Genomic DNA, 20101 nt, shown 5'->3' on the forward strand with positions numbered 1-20101 from the left:
GCACCGGGGGCATCGGACGCCGCCGGGACCCCCTCCCGCTCCCGCGGGGGCTCGCGTCTCCAGACCCCGGATCCCGAGCACGCGGACGCGCGGCCATGGGCGGCGACGGGGAGCCCTGCGGGCAGCCGAGGCTGCGGGGGGCGCCGCTCCCCACCTTCCGCTGGGAGCAGATCCGCTCGCACGACTTGCCGAGCGACAAGTGGCTGGTCATCGAGCGCCGCGTCTACGATATCAGCCGCTGGACACAGAAGCACCCGGGAGGCAGCCGGCTCATCGGCCACCACGGCGCCGAGGACGCCACGGTGAGAACGCCCCGACCTGGGGGTGGTGGGCGCTGCGCCCCGCTCGGGCATCCTCCCTCCCCCAGCGGACTTTGACCTCCTGGGCTGGGCGTGGAGTTGGATGGATGAGGTAGGGTCTGATGCTGAGCCAGGAGGCTGTGTCCCTGCGGGGGACGTGCGCAGAGGACCACGTACACAGGGGCTCTGGGGCTCCCACGTGCCTGGGTCCGGGTGGGCCAGGGGCCCTCCCTGCTGCTCTGAGGGTCCTTGTCTCGGTCCTGGGCCCCCCCAAGCTCAGCGTTTGCAGGGGCGGAGCGCGGAGGTGTCATCCGCTCTGAGGAGCAGAGCTGGGCAGGGCCGGCAGGCTTGTGGCTCTGCTTAGAGCTGCTGTAAGTGGGCAGGGGGGGGGGGGCAGTGAGTCACCGCTCCTGAGCTGGCAGCTCTGAGTAGAAGGTCAGTGCCAGCCAGCCAGGGTGGGCCTCCTCCGGAAGCACAGTCACCCTAGGAGCAGACTGGCCCCCGGGGACCCCGGCTTTTTCTGCCCAACCATGTCTGGTCATGTTTTGGCCAAGGAAGGCTGTGGCCTGGACGGGCCCAAATGGCTGGCGGGAGGCCAGCAGTGAAGCAAGAAGTCACGCTAAGACTCCTCGGGAACCCCCTTCACCCCTTCCCAGACAGAGAAGGGGGCGACAACTAAGGTGCCTCCATCCTTGGCCCGCTGAATGTGTAGGGTGGGCACACAGGGTCCAAGAAGGTCTTGGAGGGGTGGCACCCTAGCGGGGAACTTTTGACAGCAGGTTCCAGATGCCAGCCTCTCTGCCCGCCAGGTCAGCGTCCCCTGCACGCCCTCTGCCACAGGCTGCATGGTCTTTGAAGGAAGTGTCTAAGGCAAAGTAAGAGCTCCTCTTCCCGACTTTTTCCCAGAAAGCAGAGAGGTGAGGGCCAGGAACCACATGGAAGCAAATCCTAACAGAAATAGACAGCCGTGCCCAGGGGTGCTGAGGGAGTGGACATGGCAGCGAGGCCTATACAGTCCCGGAGTTGAAGCAGCCTGTGGACCGTCAAGTGCTGGGCAGTGTGGGCCTGTGCACCAAGCTAATGCAGAGGTTGCACTTGAACAAATGCCTGTGTGTGGTGTGTGTGGTATGTGCGGTGTGTGCTGTGTGTGAAGAGGGAGGAAGGTCGTGTCTTATACACATCATTGTACATTTGTGCATGTGTGTATAGAGGCTGGGGGCCTGTGTGTACAGAGGCCTGCATGCATTTGTGTGTGAGGCTGTCCATGTGTGTATTTCTCTGAGGGTGTGTGCGTGGAGTGTGAGGTACCCCCGCTCCTCGCCATTCAGCCTGCCTGAGCCCTGACTGCCTGTCAAAGCCCACAGGTACTGCCTTGAACCTTTCTCCACCTCTGACCTAGAAGACAGGCTGGGAGTAGGTGAGGGGAAGAACTCCGAGGGTGTACACTGGGTCTGTGCTGGGGGAAACCCCATCTTGCATTTGGGCGTTAGGCTCTGAGACCCTCACCTGTGTTTCTACAGTCAGTCGTGTCTGGCCTCCAAGCTCTACAAAGCAAAAGCCCTGCTCTCTGGGCTGGATCTCTGCCACTGGAATCCGAGCAGCCTTGAACCAGGTCATCACTCCTCTGAGCCTCAGTTTTGTCATCTGTAAAATGGACCAGACACGGGGAACAATGAAAGTGTGGGAACACTGGAGGCATGACTGTGTCTTTTCAGTTTCGTAACCAGAGTTGCCAGGTCATAGTTGGTAGTAAGCGGGGCTCGTGCAGGAATGTGAATGTGTTTTGCACTGTAGAATGTGGTGGGGTAACGGTGGGGTGGACACTCCCTTGCTGCATGGCTTTGTCTTGTCCCATCCCTGCGTGTAACAGAAAGGTCTTGCTGGAGACCGTAGCTTGGGAGTTGTCAGAAACACCTGATCTATCCTGGCCAAAGCGGTTGTGAGGAGGAGCAAAGGCGTCGGAGACCCCTGACTTCTCCTGAGATGACCCGATGAGGGGCTGAGCAGGCTCATTGTTCTGGCAGGTCAGCCCCTAGCTGTCCCATCCTGCGCCCTGGAGCTCAGGTCCGGCTGGAGCAAATCCTCCCAGGGCTGGGTTCCCACGCCACCTCTCAGCAGCCCCACCTGCCCATCAGCTGTTCTCATGTCCCGGCACCCAAAGCCTTCCTGCCAGGAAATTCCCAGAGTTCCTCTGCCGTGAAGTCAGTCTGTGGTCATCTTGGGATGCAAAGCCTATGCCCTGGGGAGTGAGCTCTGGGCCCTCAGCCAGGTTTATCTTAGAGTTATAGGCGGCTTGAGAACTCCAAAGCCAGTCTGGGAGGGATATGGCCAGGCCGCTGCTGTTGTTGTTATGTTGTTATGTGCCATCGAGTCGTTTGTGACTCATAGCGACCCTATGTACAAGAGCCCTAAACGTCGTCCTATCCTGTGCCAACCTCGCCGTCTCCGATACACTCATTCACACCGCTCCAGTCACAGAATCGATCCATCTCATCGAGGGTCTTCCTCTCCTGCGCCGCCCCTCCACTCTGCCAAACATGATGTCCCTCTCCAGGGACCAGTCCCTCCTTGCAACATGCCCAAAATATGTCAGACGAAGCTTCAGAATCCTTGCCTCGAGGGAACATTCTTGCTTCACCCTCTCCAGGACATAGGTCACTGCTAGCCACAGAATAACAAGGCGGGGCATGAGCACCTACTATGTGCCAGGCTCCAAACTTGGCACCTGTGCTATGAACACCCTCTCGACCCTCAAGATACCGCTATGGTTTACACACCCACTTCACATTTGAGGAATCTGAGACTTGGAGAGGCCATCTGACTTGATACTCAGTGGCAGGTCTGGGATTTGAATCCACAGCCCATGCTCTTAACCACCATGCTGTATTACCACTTGGTTTATTTCCTTGTTCTCGTCTTTAACCATCCAGTGCCATCAGCAGATAGTAAATAAGTGTCTCCTAGAGAGCTCTGGTGTCCTGGTGTTAAGAAATTGCACTGCAATGCCAAAGGCACAGGGTTTGAATCCACCAGCTGCTCTGCGGGAGAAGGATGGGCAGTCTCTCCCCGTGCGATTTATTGCCTCTGAATATGAGTCAGTTTTAACTCAACAGCACACAACAGCATGTTCCAACCCCTGCTCTGACCGATGCTAACAGCTGTGAACTAAACAAGGTGTGGAGCTCCTGGGGGCCAGGGGGAGTTCCCAGGAGAGGTAAGAGCGCGCTTCAGTGTTCAAGAATAGCAAAGCAATTGACGTGACCAGGAGGGCAAGCAGAGAGGGTGGGCAAGATTCTGCCGGAAAAAGGGAGTTCGGGAGAGCTGCAGAGGATGACAGTGGAAAGAAGGCCTCTTAGGGCGGTTAAGAATCTTGGGCAATTTTTTCACGTGGAGGACAGAGCCCCCCAGGAGCACAGGTGGCTAAGAGAAGGCTTGATAGATAATTCACAAAGACAATTTGCCACATCCTACTTCAGCAAGGAGTGACGGGGGTCTTAGCAATTTCTGAGCAGCCTCAGAGGTAGCTATTGGTCTCTTCCACTCTGAAACAAAGAAGAGGGAAGAAAAGCAAAGATGTATGGAAACAATCGGTCCAACGAACTCCTGGCCCACTCGAACCTTAACTTCCACAACCCTGAGACCAGAAGCAGTGGAGGGTGCCTGGCTACCGCTGCTCACCACCCAGTGGAAGGTCCTGGACAGAGGAGGGGGAAGTGTGGAGCAAACCTCAGAGACATTCAAAAGGCCAGGCTTTGTGATCCAGTATGTCCGGGAGAAAGTGCAGCTAATGTACTTACTCCGTGGAGGCAGAGGGAAAAGCATCGTCTTACATACTTCGGGCATGCTGTTACAAGAGGCTGTTCCTTCCCCACCCTCCAACTAATTTATTTACAAACTTCGAATACAAATTTGAACAAATTCTTTCAATTTCCCTGACCCTCCCCCTATCAAATTGTACAACCCAATGATTAATCCCCTCTTCCCCCTGCACATCCACATCCCTCTGCTTCCAGCCTCTCCCACCCCTCCTGGATCCTTATACTCATTCTACAATAACGGTTTTATACAACATTTATCCTTGTGGGACTGAGTGAGTTCACTCAGCATAATGCTCTCCAGTCCCTCCCGAGTTAGGTAATAATTTACAAAGTTATTGCTCCTGCGTGCTGCATAGTATTCCTTGGAGACGGATATCATCCTTGGGAATGTGGGGAGGGGGGTCTGGAAAAAAGAAGACCCTCAACCAGGTGGATTGACACAGTGACTACGGCAGCAATGGGCTCGAGTGTCAGAGATGATGGCGCAGGACAGGACAGGGGTCAGAACTTTTATCGTAGGTCACTGAGTTGTACTCAACTTGACAGACCTAATAGCACTTGGTCCAGTAGAGACTTGGTGCCCCCCCCCCCAAGTCCTTTGTCATCCTTTGAACCTGGACTGAAACTCACCCCTGTGGTTCAACTTCCAGCCAAACACTGTTCAGGCCTATGAACTCTCACAAAGCTCACTTCCATTGAGTCAGAACCTCTCGGGCTTTTGAAGGCTGTAAATGACGTGGGCAGAGACGGCCGATCTTTCTCCCCAAAAAGTAGCTGGAGGATTCAAACTGCCATAAGGCAGTTCTAACACACACCTGGGAGATACTCTTGAGAATAACTAGCCATTGAAGGTCACAAGGATAAAGCTCAGAAGGTAGGAGGGTGTAACATAGAAGGATTAAGAGAAATGAGAATCACAGCGAGGACGTGGGGGAAATGCAAGGACATCGTGGAAGCCGTCAGGATTTAGCTCAGGGATTAGAGATGGAGCTGGTCGGCCTCACCACCGTGCGACCTTGGATTTTCTCCTTTTTGAATCTCAGTTATCTGTCAATATAATGGGGATATAAGATTGCGTTTCTCCTGAAGTGAACTATGGGTATTGTGCTGGGAACTGGGTGCCTGGTTATTATGATCACCAAAGCACTGTATGTAGTCACAGGGCTCATGAGCCACCTTTCCACAGGTCCTTCCAGACTGCAGAAGGAAAGTTAATCACTCTGCTCTAAGGGAGGGTGAAAGGTTTCCCTGCAGCACCCATTGAGATTGGAAATAGTGGGTGGGGGATCCAAGATCCAACAGACCTTCTGAGTCCCCTCCACCTGGGTCCAGAGAGGGCAGTTGGAGAAGTCCTACTGTCTCATAAGACCTTCAGTCTAGTCAACCTCTCTGGACCTGACCTATGGGTAGGGTTGTCTAGTGCTGCCACCAAAGGCTACATCATAGTAATTTTAGCAAAGCATAATTAATTAGGCATTGTTCTGAGAGTTTTAAATGTAGTAACTAATTTTTCATGGAGTAGGTACTGTTGTTATCCTATTTTTTTTTTACTTTTTATTGTATTATCTTTACGTGTACCGTCAAATCAGATCTGGCTGGTACAGGAGGAGATTGTCCCCTCCTTCTCCAGCAGAGCATCTGGTGGATTTGAACTACATACCTCTGGGAATGCAGCGTGTTATCCTATTTTTGCAGAGGAGGAAACTGAGGCTGGAAGTGGGTGAGGTGGCATGCCCTTCTTGGGATCCTTGAAGGGAAAGAGGTAGGGCTGGCAGGTAGATTTGAGGCTCTGGCGTAAGCATGCACAGTGGAAGGGAGTTTCTCAAAGTGGCAGCCTGGAAGAAGGGGGGCGGGCCACGAACCCAGGTGGCCTGCCCCAGAGCCCATCCTCTCACCCACCCACTGTACTATTTACCAGCTCTGCCCCATGAAGAATGACTTTACGGGGCTTGTGGGTGGTTCTGCGATGCATTCACACTTTGGGCACCTTGCTGTCAGTCCCAGGGGAGAGAAAGCAGTTTGGAACTAGAAGGAAGCAGTGTGCAGAAGTGAAATGTTGGCAGCCAGCAGGTGTCCGGGTGCTACTGACTTCTGATGAAATAGTGGGAAGAGCTGAAGATAAGTGCTGGGAGGTGACCAAGTGCCAGATGGCCCAGCCACTTTGGAGTCACTGCTGGGCCCGTGATGCCATAGGTGTTGGGCAGAGAAGAACCGGAGATATGCCCAGCCGTTCAGCAGTAACACTGGAGAGTTCACCTTCACGGTGTTCAGAGCTGCAGGCCTCAGTTAGCTCCTGTGTAAATTGGGAGTACTTTCCCCCTACTGACCTTTTAAGGGGACAGAAAAGATCTGAGGACTGGGCATGAGTTCCTGGTTGATTCTCACAGGGAAAAAAAAGAAATTCCTGGAGCCTTCGCAACACAGTTGGTGAATCATTCACCTGCTAGCCGAAAGATCAGTGGTTTGAAGCCACCAGTGACTCCACAGGAGAGAAATGAGGGAGTTTGCTTTTGTAAAGAACACAGCCTTGGAAGGTCTCGGGAAAAGTTCTTCTACCTGGCTACTGTGAGTCAGAATCGACTCAACGGTGGTGGCTCTGCAGTGACTTTTGTGCCCTCCGAGAAAGAAGCGCTGGTGGGGGGCTGGTTAGACATATGACTGCTCGCAGAAAGGCCAACAGTTTGGATCTACCCATCGCATCCTGGGAGAAGGATGCGGGGCTCTGCTCAGAAACCCCACGGGACAGTTTTGCTCTGTCTCATACGGTCACTGTGAATCAGAATCAGCTTGGCAATGGGTTAGGCTGGGGGCTGCTAGCCTCTGAGGAGGCAGCCCTCCAGAGGCCCATACAAGGAAGCAATCTGCTACAAAATGAAAGGTGAACAGTCTGAACCCATCCAGGGGCACCTCAGAAGAAAGGCCTGGCAATCTTCCTCCAAAAGGTTGCAGCCAAGACAGCCCTGCAGAGCGCGGTCCAGCACACACCATGAGAAGGAATCAACTGGACGGAAACTAATGTCATTTGTTTGCCTAGTGGGTAAGGAGTTGCGCTGCCAATCCAAAGGCAGATGGTTCAAATCCACAAGCTGCACCTCGGGGACGGGGATGGACCCTCTCCTCACCCTCTCCTCCCATGGGATTTACTGAAAACCCACTGGAGGGTCAACTAGGAGTCAGTTCCAACTCAGTGACACTGGGTGAGAGTGTGGTCCTGTGAGGTCCATTCCTCTCTCCCCTCTCTGCCTCCAGATCCTACCACTGCCCACTTGGCAAGGGCTTCAGGACAGACTCAAAGCCCCCTGCACCCCAGCGGCCCTCCCCACTGCTGCCACACGTTCTGGTTCCAAGAAGCCCCAATTTTTTGGTGTGTCGCTAAGTTGGAATGGACGCCGCTGACCCTCCAGAGGGTTTTCAGGGGCTGTAAACTGCACAGGAGGAGACTGCCCATCTTTCTCCCACAGGGAAACTTTGGGATTGCCGCGAATTTCCTTACCACTAGGCCTCCAGAGCTCCCTAGATTCCTTTATTTTTAATGGATTACATTTTTTAAATTTATTAATTTCAATGAAAATTTACAGAGACTTTGGGTTTCCATTAATTTATTGTTGCACTTTTCTCCCCTCCCAACCCTCCCCGCTAGTACACTACCCTCTTAGAAAAGTAAAAGTTCTTTCATTGTTATACAATCCTTCCCCCCATGTCCACTCCACTATGCAGCCTTCGCTCTGGACTCCTGTCGTAACAATAATACCTAATCATATATCCCTTTTAAACAGTTTTCTCCCTTATCTGTTTCAAAGCAGTATACATTATTGAACCCATCTTTCTCAGTCTCCCCCCAGCCCCGAGGTCAGTCCTGTTTTATAACAGTGGCACCATGCAGTATTGGTCCTTTTGTGACTGAGATATCTCACTCAGCATAATGTCCTCCAGGGTCACTCATTTTGAATAATATTGCACGAGTTCCTTGTTTTTCAATGCAGCGTAGTATTCCGTTGTGTGAATATACCAGAGCTTCTCTACCCATTCATTTGTTGATGGGCATTTGGGTTGTTTCTAACTCCTTGCTATTGTGAACAAAGCCGCAATAAACACGGGTGTGCAGCTCCCTAGATTCTTTGGGAAGTAACCTAAAATGCCTACCCCACCCCCACTCCCCATGTCTCAGGCAGGGAAGGAGGCCACCAGCCCCTCGTGTGCCCAAGCCCCCAGCTTGGCCGTAACAGGATGGCCTTGTGCACTGTCCTAGCCATAGCTAGTTAGTGACAGCTTAGGTTCCCCTCTCCCCTCCTGTACCCAGTGCTACTCAGAGCTGGGGGCTGGGGCTCTGATGGCCCATGGAGCCACATTGAAGTGTCCAAGGACCGAGGCAGTGCTGGTGGTCCCACCATCTCCTGATCAAGTGTGGATGTCACTGAATGCAGTCCCAGCTGTGTTGCTTATCCACTGTGCGGTCAGGTGTACTCACACTCTCCTGTGAAATTGTCCTCCCAATGCTATCCCCACATTTCTACACCTGCTCTGTGCCAGGCTCCGAGGACATGTCAGTGAATAGATCCTGTCCCTGAGAGAAGCATAACTACATTGTTGTTGTTAAGTGCCATCAGGTGGGCTGTGACTTCTGGCGACACTAGAAACAACAGATCAAACCTAGCCCTGTCCTGCGTTTCCAGCTTATATTTATTGCTGAGTGCCATTGAGTCAGAACTGACCCACAGCTGACCCTCCAGTGGGTTTTCAGAGGCTGTGAATCACATTGGAAGAGATTGCCTGCCCATCTTTCTCTTGAAGAGCACTAATGGATTTGAACCATGTTCCTTTGGGATTGCAGCTCAGCTTCTTACCACTAGGCCACAAGAACTCTTTTCAGGAGGGATGAGACTTATGCAGCCTTGAGTCGGAGCTGACCCTCCAGTGGGTTTGCAGAGGCAATTAATCACACAGGAGATTGCCCATCATCCTCCCGCAGAACTGCTGGTGGATTCGAACCAGATACCTTTGGGGCTGTAGGTTATGTTTAGAGGACTTATGAAAACCTGTTACCATCCAGTTTGTAAGGCTTCATGGAACGTACTGTCACATCTTTCTCCCAAAGAGTGGCCAGAGGATTTGAACCACTGACCTGATTAGCACCAAGTGTTTAAACCACTGTACTACCAGAGCCCCAGTATGTTTAGGGGAGCCCTTTCTACTCTAGCAGTATATTGCCCTGGAGACCTTGAATGCCATATTTGAGTTGTTCACAGCTTTGGCACATGTGCCCCTTAGGAGTGCCTGCAACTATATACCCCAGCTTGCCAGGTCCAGGCCCAGGCCACTTCAGTGGGCACCCAGGCTCCCTTCCACCCTTCTGGGCTTTGCTGTCCTCCTTTGATGTCCAAACCTCACTTCCTCAGAGGGATGTTATCCTTATGTGTCATCCAGTTCTAGCTGACCCTCCAGCAAGTTTTCAGAGGCTGTGGATTGCCTGGGAATAGACTGCCGGTTTTTCTTTTGGGGAGTACTAGTGGATTTGAACCATGTGCCTTTGGGATTGCAGCATAACTTCTTACCACTAAGCCACAAGAACTCTCTTCAGGAGGAATCGGACCAACTTATGTAGCTGCACTGAGGTCCAGGAGGGCCCGAAGTCTGCCTTCCCAGGACTCGAGTCATTCTGGAACACTCTCTTCCCCTTCCCCAGGTCCCAGGCTGCCCTGGGTGGTGGGGGAACAGCAGCAGGAAAGGGGACTCAGTTTGCTCGGTTCCACAGTCAACACTGTGCACCAACAGTCAGTCAGGAGATCAAAAGACTAATTGCATTAGGAAAATCTGCTGTCAGGAACCTCTCCAGAGTAAGGAAGAGCAACAGAGTCAGTCTATAGACTAAGGTGTACCTGACCCAAGCCATGGTCTTTGCAATTACTTGCTATATATACATCAGGGAGTTGGACAATGACTAAGGATGACAGAAGAAGAATCGATGCCTTTGAGTTGTGGTGCTGGAGAAGTCTTGAACATATCGTGGACTGCCAAGAGACTAAGCAGGTCTGTCTTGGAGAGAGTGAAACCAAGTTGCTCCTTGGAGGCAAGGATTTTGAAGCTCTGTCTCACATACTTTGGGCATGCTGCCAGGAAGGACCAGTCCTTGGAGAAGGAGATAATGCTTGGAAGGGTAGAGGGACAGTGAGAGAGAGGAAGACACAGGATTGGCTAAAAAAACTGGAGTAATGGGGGTAGCTGTGCTGGAGACAGTGAAATTGGCTCAGGATCGAGCAGGGTTCAGGGCTATTAGATACAAGGTCACTATGAGTCACAGGTGACTTGACAGCACATAACAACAAGAAGGGTGGGTGGTGCAGGTGTGTCCTCTGCCTGGTTCCGATGGAGCCTGGGCTGCTTCCTCCCACCCCCATCCCTCCACAGAGATATCCAGCAGGTGTCCACAGGGACCTGGTGGTTTACATCCCGTCTTAGCAAACAGCAGAACCTGGTGGACTCATGAGGGCAGTAGGACCCTTTCTAAGGCCCCTTCAAAGGTGCTTCCTTGAACAGCCTCAGGACCCCTCAGTCACCTTCCCCAGGCCCCTGGGGACAGCACCACCCCAGTCACTGTGTCTGCAGTCCAGGCTGCTTTGGGTTGTGGCTGACCTGTGCTGAGAACAATTCTGAAAGAGAAGAATCAGATGAAGAACTCTGAACAACTGAGTGGTGCAAGCACACTGTGCTTGACTGTTAACTCAAAGGTTGGCGGTTCAAATCCACCTGCAGTGCTGACGAGAAGGTGGTAACCTTTCCATGAAGATGACTTCCAAGAAACCTGGTGGGGCCTTCACACCTAGGACCACCAGGAGTGGAGGGCACGGGGGTTAGGTGGGACTCTGAAGTTCAATCACAGTGTGGGCCCCTCAGGGCTGGTCTCCCTGGCTCCTTCCCCCTGGTCTCCCGCTTTAAGCTCTCTTCATTTCCTTCCTCTGCAGTGATCCAACCTCCACCCACAGCTGCTACAGAGAATCACAGGAAGGCTAGACTGCTTTCAGTAACTTTTTTTACAGAATTTTTTTTTCTGCTCCAATATTTTAAATTAAATGAATTTAACTGCCCAAGTGTCTTCCTTGCAGCCGTCAGCCTGTGTGGTCCTTGAACCACTCCCCCTGGTGGCCCAGAGACCCTCCCTCACGCTGCTCCCACTGTTTTGTGTCTCTAAAATTGGGTAAATCCGTTATCTGTGGTCCCAAACTCATTTTCACATGCAGTACAGAGCTGCATGGTGTATTTATTTATTTTTTTAAATGCCCTTTTAAAAGCACGAGAAAACCTTTGACAGCTCTGGGGGGCCAGTGGGTAAGAAGATGCACTCGAGAAAGAGGGGCAGTTTGCTGTGTGATTTACAGCCTCTGAAAACGCACTGGATGGTCAGTTAGGAGTCAGTTCTATATAGACAGCAATGAGTTGTTTGAGATGTAAGTTTTGAGTCCCTTAAGTTACATTTTAAACTTTTCCTTCTTTCTGTAAAAATTGAAGATTAGTTGTAACCACCATAATTTGGACCCTGCCAATTAACTTTTTGTAACTTTTTTATTGTGATTTGGGTTATCCACTTAACATTCATATATACTGTGTCAGACTACAATCCTCACAGATGTAACAGCACTCTCCCCATTTCCTCCCAGTGTTTCCCACTTCCATTCATCCTTCCCTCCATCCCTACCTGCCTTTTAGGCAGTGCTGGTCTTTTGCTTTTGTGTGGTTGATTGTTATAAAAGTGAGCACCTCCCTGGTGGTCCTGTTCACTCAGGTTGTAGGTTTTGTTAGGTGCTGTGGGGTCAAGTATGACTCACAGCGACCCTATGAACAACAGATCTGGAACCCTGTCCTAGCCTGTGCCATCCTCCTCATCTCTGACAGGAATGGGCCCACGGCTGCAGTCACTGTGTCAATCCATCTCTTTGACGGTCTTTGTCTCTTTCACCAACCCTCCATCTTTCCAAGCATGATATCCCTTTCCTAACAGTATGTCCAAAGTACGTGAGACAAAGTTTCATCATCTTTGCCTCCAAGGAACACTCTGACTGCACTTTCTCCACAACTCAAAGGCACTGATTCTTCTGTCATCCTTATTCATTGTCCAGCGCTCAGAAAAGACCATGGTCTGGATCAGTGCAGCTTAGTCTTTAAACTAACATTACTGTTCTGTCGCATTTTGGAGAGGTCCTTGATGGCAGACTTTCCTGCCTATTGTTTGGCTACAGGTCGAGCCAAAGGATTGAGCTCAGTTCCAGACTTGAAGGGTGACTAAAGGACATAGTCTCAAGGGTTCCACCAGTCTCTATCAGATCTGGAAGGCTGCTGTTTATTGTTAATTCTGTCCCATGTTTTCTTCCCACTCTAACAGGGGCTTTCTATTGTGATCCTGGTGAGAGCTGTCAGCAGTGACAGCCAGGCACTATCTAGTTCCTCTGATCTCATGGAGGCTGGGCTATTAGTTCTTTGTTCTTTCATGTATCTTTGCTTTTTTCATTCGTCTTTGCCTTGGAATTAGTGTGTGATTTAAAGAAAGCTTTCCAGAGGCCTTGGGAATGCCAAACACTTCCATGAAAGGACTTGATGTGTCCCTGGAAGTCTTTCTATAAATCCAGGTTGTTACACAAAGCCTTCTGTGCTGGGCAAGACAGAGGCGCTAATCAAGCAGGGTCCTATTACCGTGACCACTCAAAAGCCTGTTGACTTTCTATTCATCTGCTGGGCCCGCCTGTCTGTCAGCCCTCCCACACACTTAGGCACTGATGCGTCTGTCTGTCTGTCCACCTACCTGACTATCTGCTTTCCTTCAGGATGCCTTCCATGCCTTCCACTCAGACCTCAATTTTGTGCGCAAGTTCCTGCAGCCTCTGCTGATTGGTGAGCTGGCCCCGGATGAGCCCAGCCTGGATGGACTTCAGAATGTGAGTAGGGCCCTGCTGGGGCCAGGCCCCAAGGGGTTGGGAGTGTAGGCGCCCCAAGGAGCCGCTCTGTGGAATCTGCTGGTGTAGGTAGCTCTGGAACCACACCCTCCAGGGAACTAGATCTGGTGTGGCAGACACTTGGGGGGGGGTCCCCTTGGTATACACCTCTCTATTCTGAGCCCAGCCCGGGGTCCCCTCCACAAGGAGAATTTGATGAGCTTGTCTCCATGTTCTTGCTGCTCTGGGCTCTCTGCTTCTCTCGTCCTTGGCATGCTTTAGGGCAGATGACCCAGCTCCACATCCAAGTCCTCATTTCACACCAGGGCCCTGACCCCTGTCCTGCTCTGGTTCTTTAGACCAGGCACTGGGAGAGGCAACCAAACTGTGGGGATCAGTGGGGACAGCTTGCACAACTGACCGCCACTCTGCCCACACAGGCACAGCTGGTGGAGGACTTCCGAGCCCTGCGCCAGACCGCTGAGGACATGAAGCTGTTCGAGGCCAATCCTACCTTCTTCCTGCTTCTGCTGGGCCACATTCTCACCATGGAGGTGCTAGCCTGGCTTCTGGTCTACCTCCTGGGCCCCGGCTGGGTGTCCAGCACCCTTGCCGCCCTCATCCTGGCCCTATCGCAGGTGACCCCACCATGGCGCTGCAGCCTACCTCTTACACACTGCCCAACAGCCATGGGGTGCCCTACATACTGAATGGGTGGATGGCAGCCTGAAGGATGAGCGAGCTTATGTGCCAACTGTTAGATCTGCCCCGTGAATGAATGAATGAATGAATGAGCAAGGCTACAACCGGGGGTCCCCATGAATGAATGCTTGAACTAACAAGGCAGCAGCCGGAGGGCCCATCAGGCCCAGCTGGTGTCACCACACTTTGCTTTATCCCACTCTGTAGACACGGAGCATCCTGCAGATTGAAGGCCTGTGCAACGCGACGGCCAGCAAGTCTGCTGGTGTCATTTTCCCAGCGGCCTGTGCTCCCTCTGTGTCTGTGTTACATTCTGGTCATTCTCAACTTTTCCCTCATGTTAGTGGACACTGTTGTTGTTGTTGTTTTTATTGTTACTGTTATTGCTTGGTGCCGCTGGGTCAAATATGACCCACAATGACCCTGTGGACAACAGATCAGAACCCTGTCGCATCCTGTGCTGTCCTCATCAATTCTGACACACTCAGGCCCATTGCGGCAGTCACTGTGTCTGTCCACCCATGTGGTCGAGGCGTTCTCTCTCTCTTTTGCTGACTCTCCACCTTTCCAAGCACAGTGTCCTTCAAGGAGCAGCCTCTCCGAACAATATGCCTGAATGAAGTATGTGAGGCGATGCTTTATCGTCTCTGCCTCCAAGGAGCACTCGGGCTGCACCTTCTCCAAGACACATTGTTCTTTCAGCAGTCTGTGGGGTATTCAGTGCTCTGCTCCTGATGCAGTAGTCTACCAAGTAAACAAAACCAAACAAAACCACAATAATAACAAAACCTGCTGCCTTTGCCTCAGTTCCTCCTCACGGCCACTCCTCCCGGGGTTCCCAAGGCTGTGAATCTTTAGGGAGGAGATTGTCTGTCTTTCCCCTGGTGGATCTGAACCATCAGCCTTTTGGTTAACAGCCCAGCATGTAATTAACTACCCCACCAGGGCTCTTCCATAAAGCACTGTCTGGTGTTCACATAACTTTGCTAGGCACTGGGAGACTGACAGCTTGGTGTGACTGGCTTTATCGCAACACTGGCTTTGCTGTGGTGGTTGGAACCCAGCCCCAGTCGTTATGTCTGAGGCAGCCTGTGTCCGTGGGTCAGGATGCGTGTTCCGTGAGCCTGAAGAACACGGCTGGCCTCAGGCTCCTCCATGGGCTCCAGCCCCGTCCAGCCATGCTGGCTGGGAGCTGTCCCGCTGCTGACCCTGCCTCCCTCCCCAGGCTCAGAGCTGGTGCCTGCAGCACGACCTGGGCCACGCCTCCGTCTTCCAGAAGTCCCGCTGGAACCACCTGGCCCAGCAGTTTGTGATGGGGCAACTGAAGGTGAGGGGGAGGCGGGCAAAAGGCCGGGGGTGGGGCCTACACCCTAATTGTTGGGGAGTCAATGAGGACCCTCCCACGGAACCTCCCACCTCCACAGGGTTTCTCTGCCCACTGGTGGAACTTCCGCCACTTCCAGCACCACGCCAAGCCCAACATCTTCCACAAAGACCCAGATGTGACCGTGGCGCCCATCTTTCTCCTGGGAGAGTCGTCCATTGAGGTGATGGGACCTACAGTTGAGAGGGGACCACAGTGACCAAGGCCCCTCCCGTCACAATCCTTGCTCCAGTTCTTCCCCCACTCCACCTGCTGGGGAAGACGGACCTGTCTACTAGGGTCTAGAGTGGCCTCTTACAGGGATGCTTGCTGGTAGTGCATTCTGGTGGTGCGCCACTAACAGGAAGGTCAGCAGTTAGAATCCACCAGGCGCCTTGAGAAGAACGGGCAGTCTCTTCCCTTAAAGAATTACAGGAGGGTCGTTATGAGTCAGAATTGACTTGACACCAGTGGATTTTGGTTGTAGAGTTGCCTTTTAAAGCACTTGACTGCTGACGAAAAGGTGGCTGGTTCAAGCCCACCAGCCCTCTTCAGGAGAAAGCCGAGGCAGGCTGCGCATGCGCAAAGTCTAGGAAGCCCTCCAGGCAGCTGTACCCCATCCTGCAGGGCTGCCGGGAGCTGGGACAAACAAGACAGTAACGGGTTTTAGAGTCGTCTGCTGACCTCTGGCCCCAGGAAGCGGGTGACCTTGCCTGGGAGGGGTAGGGTATGGAGAGCCGCCCTCCCCAGCTGTCCCTGTCTCCACAGTACGGCAGGAAGAAACGCAGATACCTGCCCTACAACCTGCAGCACCTGTACTTCTTCCTGAGTGAGTGTCCACGTGTTCTGCTGGCCAGGACGCAGACCCTGTCGGGCACTCTGCTCTGGCCGCCCAGCCTGTTGTTTCAATATCCTGTCCCTTTGCCCTGCTACCCACTGCCTGGCGTTCCTGCCAGGTGCAACCACAGCCTTGCCCAGACAGTCCCCAGACACACCCACGATCCCTGCCCACCTTCCCAGCGGGGCGATCCAAAGACCTAGAAGGTTCCAAGGAGGAGTTATGGTGGGAACCCCAACCGATCACCCTGGGCTGCTGCAGAAGGCACGTGGGAAGTGATAGGGTAGGGGCGTTTCTGGAGGCCTGAAACAGCGAGGTGAAGAGTGAGACCAGATCTCCCTGTTGGCCAAGCCCAACACCAAAGTCCGGGGAGGGACAGAACCCCACTCCTCGCAGCCCACCGCCCACCGGCCGGGTGCTGAGCCTAACTCCTGAGTGCTCTGGTGTCCGTCCCTAGTTGGCCCGCCGCTGCTCACCCTGGTGAACTTCGAGGTGGAAAACCTGGCGTACATGCTGGTGTGCCTGCGCTGGACGGTGAGTGCACTGCCCAGCCTGGCTGCCGCTGTGCAGAGGAGGGGCTTCGAGGAGGCCGCGCCTGTTGGGGACGCAGAGGGTTGTGCGTGGGTGGGTGCTGGTGTGTGCGCATGCGCATGTTCGGATGCAGAAGGGGGGCGAGTGTGCATGTGTGACAGTGGTGTGTGCAAGCGTGTGCAGGAGGCGAATAGGTGCACACAGCCGTAAGATCCATGTGCAAGTGCCGTGGGAGGGTGCACACAGTGGTGACATGTGCGTGTTCACGCGGGTGGTGGGCGAGTGTGCATGTGTACAAGTGAGTGTGCGTGTATGACAGTGGTGTGTGCAAGTCGTGTATGTGCAGTGGGAGAGTGCACACAATAGAAATGAGTGTGTGACGTCGTGGTATGTGTGTGTTTGCAGGGAGAGTAGGATTTGCACGTGTGTGCAGTGGGAGAGTATGAGCACATGATGTGGTCTGTCTGGGTTTGGGGGTGGGGTGGGGGGCGGCGTGCTTATGTGTAACAGTGTGTACGTGAATTTGTGTGTGCAGTGGAAGAGTGTGCACACATGACGCTGGGTGTGTGTGTGCGTATGTGTAGGGGGTGGGACAGTATACATGCAAAAGGTGAGGCTGGGCTTTATCCCCATGGGCAAGGCCGTGCTTGCAAAGGAATCAGTGGTATAGGATTCCTTGGATAGGAATCTGCTGGACTGGCTCTACTAGGCATTTATTATGCCCCCCTCAACTGGGCTCGGGATCCTGGGAGACCAGTGACCTCTTCACATGGTCAGCTCTGTGCCCACCTCCAGGGCTCACAGACCCTGGCCGCCTCCAGGCCACAGAGTAATGCCTCCACCCTCCCCGGCAGGACTTGCTCTGGGCTGCCAGCTTCTACTTGCGCTTCTTCTTGTCCTACACCCCCTTCTACGGTGTCCCTGGAGTGCTGTTCTTCTTTGCTGCTGTCAGGTAGGGGCCAGCTAGGGGGTAGCAAGGAGCTGGAGGTCGCACACTGCCAGCATCATCACCCTGACCATACCCTCCCTCGGAGCCCCCATTTCCCCGTCTGCAGAATGAGCACAGCAGTACTGGGCTGTGGAGGAAGAGAATGGACACAAGAGTGACTGGAGCCCAGGGTCAGCGGGTCTGGGGAGGCAACCAGGCTCGCAGGAAGCCCTGCCATGTCCACTCTCGTGAGCAGGACCAGTGTGCCCTCAGCTTCACGGTGCCCACACTCCTTCAGCGGCTTTAAATCCTTGCGAGGGAGGGGTTAGTGCTGTCCCATTGTACAGATGAGGAAACTGAGGCCCAGGTCCGGGTGACAGCCTGCTCTCCGGCTCCTGCTCACGGTGCCTAAGTGGTGAGCCGGCTGCAGGGCAGTGTCACGCCTCCCCCCACAGGGTCCTGGAGAGTCACTGGTTCGTGTGGATCACACAGATGAACCACATCCCCAAGGAGATCGGCGGGGAGAAGCACCGCGACTGGGCCAGCTCCCAGGTGGGTGGTGGGGGCTTGGCCCGAGTCCACACTGGACGTGGACTGGGGGTCCCAGGCAGAAAGGAGGGAGGGGGGCACGTCCTCCAGGTGTGTGAGGGTGCTCGGGAAGCCAGCCTTCATCACCCGCACCCTGCCCACTCCCGGCAGCTGGCAGCCACCTGCAACGTGGAGCAGTCCTTCTTCAACGACTGGTTCACCGGACACCTCAACTTCCAGATCGAGCATCAGTGAGTGAAGGGGTGAAGGCTGACCCAGAGGGTGAATCAGGAGCCCCACCTTGGCCCTGGGAGGCCAAGATACAAGCCCTGGGCTCCCCAGGGACTCAGGGAGGGGGCGGTGCTGAGTGGGAGGAGCTCCCTCTACAGCCCCCACCTCAGATGTTCGTGTGCACCCCCCAGCCTCTTCCCCACGATGCCGCGGCACAACTACCGCAGGGTGGCCCCGCTGGTCAAGGTCCTGTGCAGGAAGCACGGCCTCACCTATGAGGTGAAACCCATCCTCACCGCCCTGGTGGACATTATCAGGTACGGCGCCTCGGCTCCCTCACCGCCGCATCTGGCCAGCCCCACTCACCTGGCTCTCTGCACCCACACGGGTCCCTCCCGAGGAGTCCTTCCTGAGCAGTCCACGCCGCTGTCCCCAGCCTGCATCTTGCTGTGTCCCCAATGCTATTCCTACAGTGACATTTGGGTGGAGCAGGCAGAGGCCTCAGCCTCCCCGAACTGACACCTGGCCTTGACAACAGTCATAAATGCAGGACAGGAGAGTGAGCGGGGCTGGGCACTGTGGCAAAACCAGAAAGGAGAGGGATCCAGAGAGTCAAGACAGGGGTGCAGTGTTTATTCGGGGGTGGTGGGCAGCATTGAGAAGGAGACCAAGACTTGGAGAAGGAGATTGGCCGTGGAAGGTCAAGGGAGAAGGCAGAGGGAACAACCAGTGCAAAGGCCCTGGGGCAGACCTGTCCTGGCGTAACACTAAGGGCGAGGTGAGGCAAGGCGGCTGGTCTCCATGAAGACTTTGGTTTTGGCTCTGAATAAGATGGGGAGTCACTTTAGGCTCTGAGTGGGAAGAGGGCCCAGCCTGGCTGAGACTCTGGAAAGATCTCTGGCTATGATGATACGCTGGCCGAGGCAAGAGACACCACAGAACGCAGAGCGGAGGCTCCTGCAGTGACCCAACAAGGCCAGGTGGTGGCCTCGGATGTGGGCAGCTGAGGTGGGACCCCGAGTATCCTGGCTGGTCCCCACATTTGGGCTGTCTGCACCTCGGTGCCTTTGCATCAGCTGTCCTGTTTACTCGGATGCCCTTCCTTCTGGGCATCCACTGCTCCGTCTACGGGATCCTTCCCAGCCCGGCCACATGGGCCCCACCACTCTGCCAGCCCCATGGCGTGCCTGGTGCAGGGTTTGAGCCCAGTTCCCGAGGGGCACGGTTCCCCCTTAGGGGTCTGTAGTTGCAGCACCCGGCCAGAGCTTGTGTTGTGGAAAGGAAGGTGTCAGGTAGAGTCAGGTGAAGGAGAGACCGGCCGTGTCTGACCCCCCACTCTCCCCTACCTCCTCAGCCCCCTCTGGTCTAAATTCCACCTCACCTGCCACTGTTCGAGTCCTGATCCTCCTCTCCTAGCCCAGCCCCCTGTCCCATCCAGCTGCCTGCCCTAGGAGAAAGGAGATTCATGAGGGAATGAGCGTACTTCCACACCCCCACTATCTGGGGAGTCCCTGACCTCACTGCCTCCTGCTTTCCAGGTCCCTGAAGAAGTCTGGTGACATATGGTTGGAAGCCTATCTCCACCAGTGACAGCAGCTCCTGGGCAGACGCAGTGAGGGCTCAGGGCACCAGTGACCACCGAGCTGGCTCCAAGCAGGACTGACCCCCAGTCTGGGCCTGCCTGTCCTCAAGGGCCTCCACTCCCACTTGACCTGCTGCTGCCGTGCACCCGGGCCCAGGGCTGCAAACACCTCAAGACTGTTTGTGACCCTCCCACAGTGGAGTTTGGGCTCAAGGGTGACACAGGAAGCGACCACAGCAGGCTTTCCTAGATAGAACAGGGACTTGGACAAAACCATTATTTTTATATTAAAATAAAGCCAGGTGTGTTGTGCAGTGGACTGGTCACTCCACGTGGATTTGGGAGTTGGATATCAGCCAA

General features: G+C 54.1%; 1 protein-coding gene across 1 annotated transcript; it reads left to right on the top strand.

Moving 5' to 3' along the window:
• The first annotated feature begins 74 nt into the window (after positions 1–74).
• FADS3 (fatty acid desaturase 3) lies at positions 75–19828 on the top strand. The gene is made up of 12 exons (XM_006899832.1): positions 75–302; positions 12931–13041; positions 13479–13676; positions 14966–15067; positions 15165–15287; positions 15872–15932; positions 16399–16475; positions 17327–17424; positions 17856–17952; positions 18100–18179; positions 18351–18476; positions 19698–19828. Exons 1-12 carry the CDS (start codon positions 96–98, stop codon positions 19747–19749), a joined length of 1332 nt encoding a protein of 443 aa, XP_006899894.1. The 5' UTR covers positions 75–95; the 3' UTR covers positions 19750–19828.
• The last annotated feature ends 273 nt before the right edge of the window (positions 19829–20101 follow it).

This window comes from Elephantulus edwardii, unplaced genomic scaffold (genome assembly GCF_000299155.1).
Source record: "Elephantulus edwardii isolate Elephantulus edwardi_28Jun2011 unplaced genomic scaffold, EleEdw1.0 scaffold00268, whole genome shotgun sequence".
Taxonomy (NCBI): Eukaryota; Metazoa; Chordata; class Mammalia; order Macroscelidea; family Macroscelididae; genus Elephantulus; species Elephantulus edwardii.

What these genes read in the sequence shown, in the direction of transcription:
- FADS3 (XM_006899832.1), top strand. Translation starts at nt 96, where the DNA reads ATGGGCGGCGACGGGGAGCCCTGCGGGCAGCCGAGGCTGCGGGGGGCG. An exon ending in GCACCTGTACTTCTTCCTGA is followed by an intron (nt 15,933 to 16,398) that starts GTGAGTGTCCAC and finishes GTCCGTCCCTAG; the next exon opens with TTGGCCCGCCGCTGCTCACC. An exon ending in AACTTCCAGATCGAGCATCA is followed by an intron (nt 18,180 to 18,350) that starts GTGAGTGAAGGG and finishes TGCACCCCCCAG; the next exon opens with CCTCTTCCCCACGATGCCGC.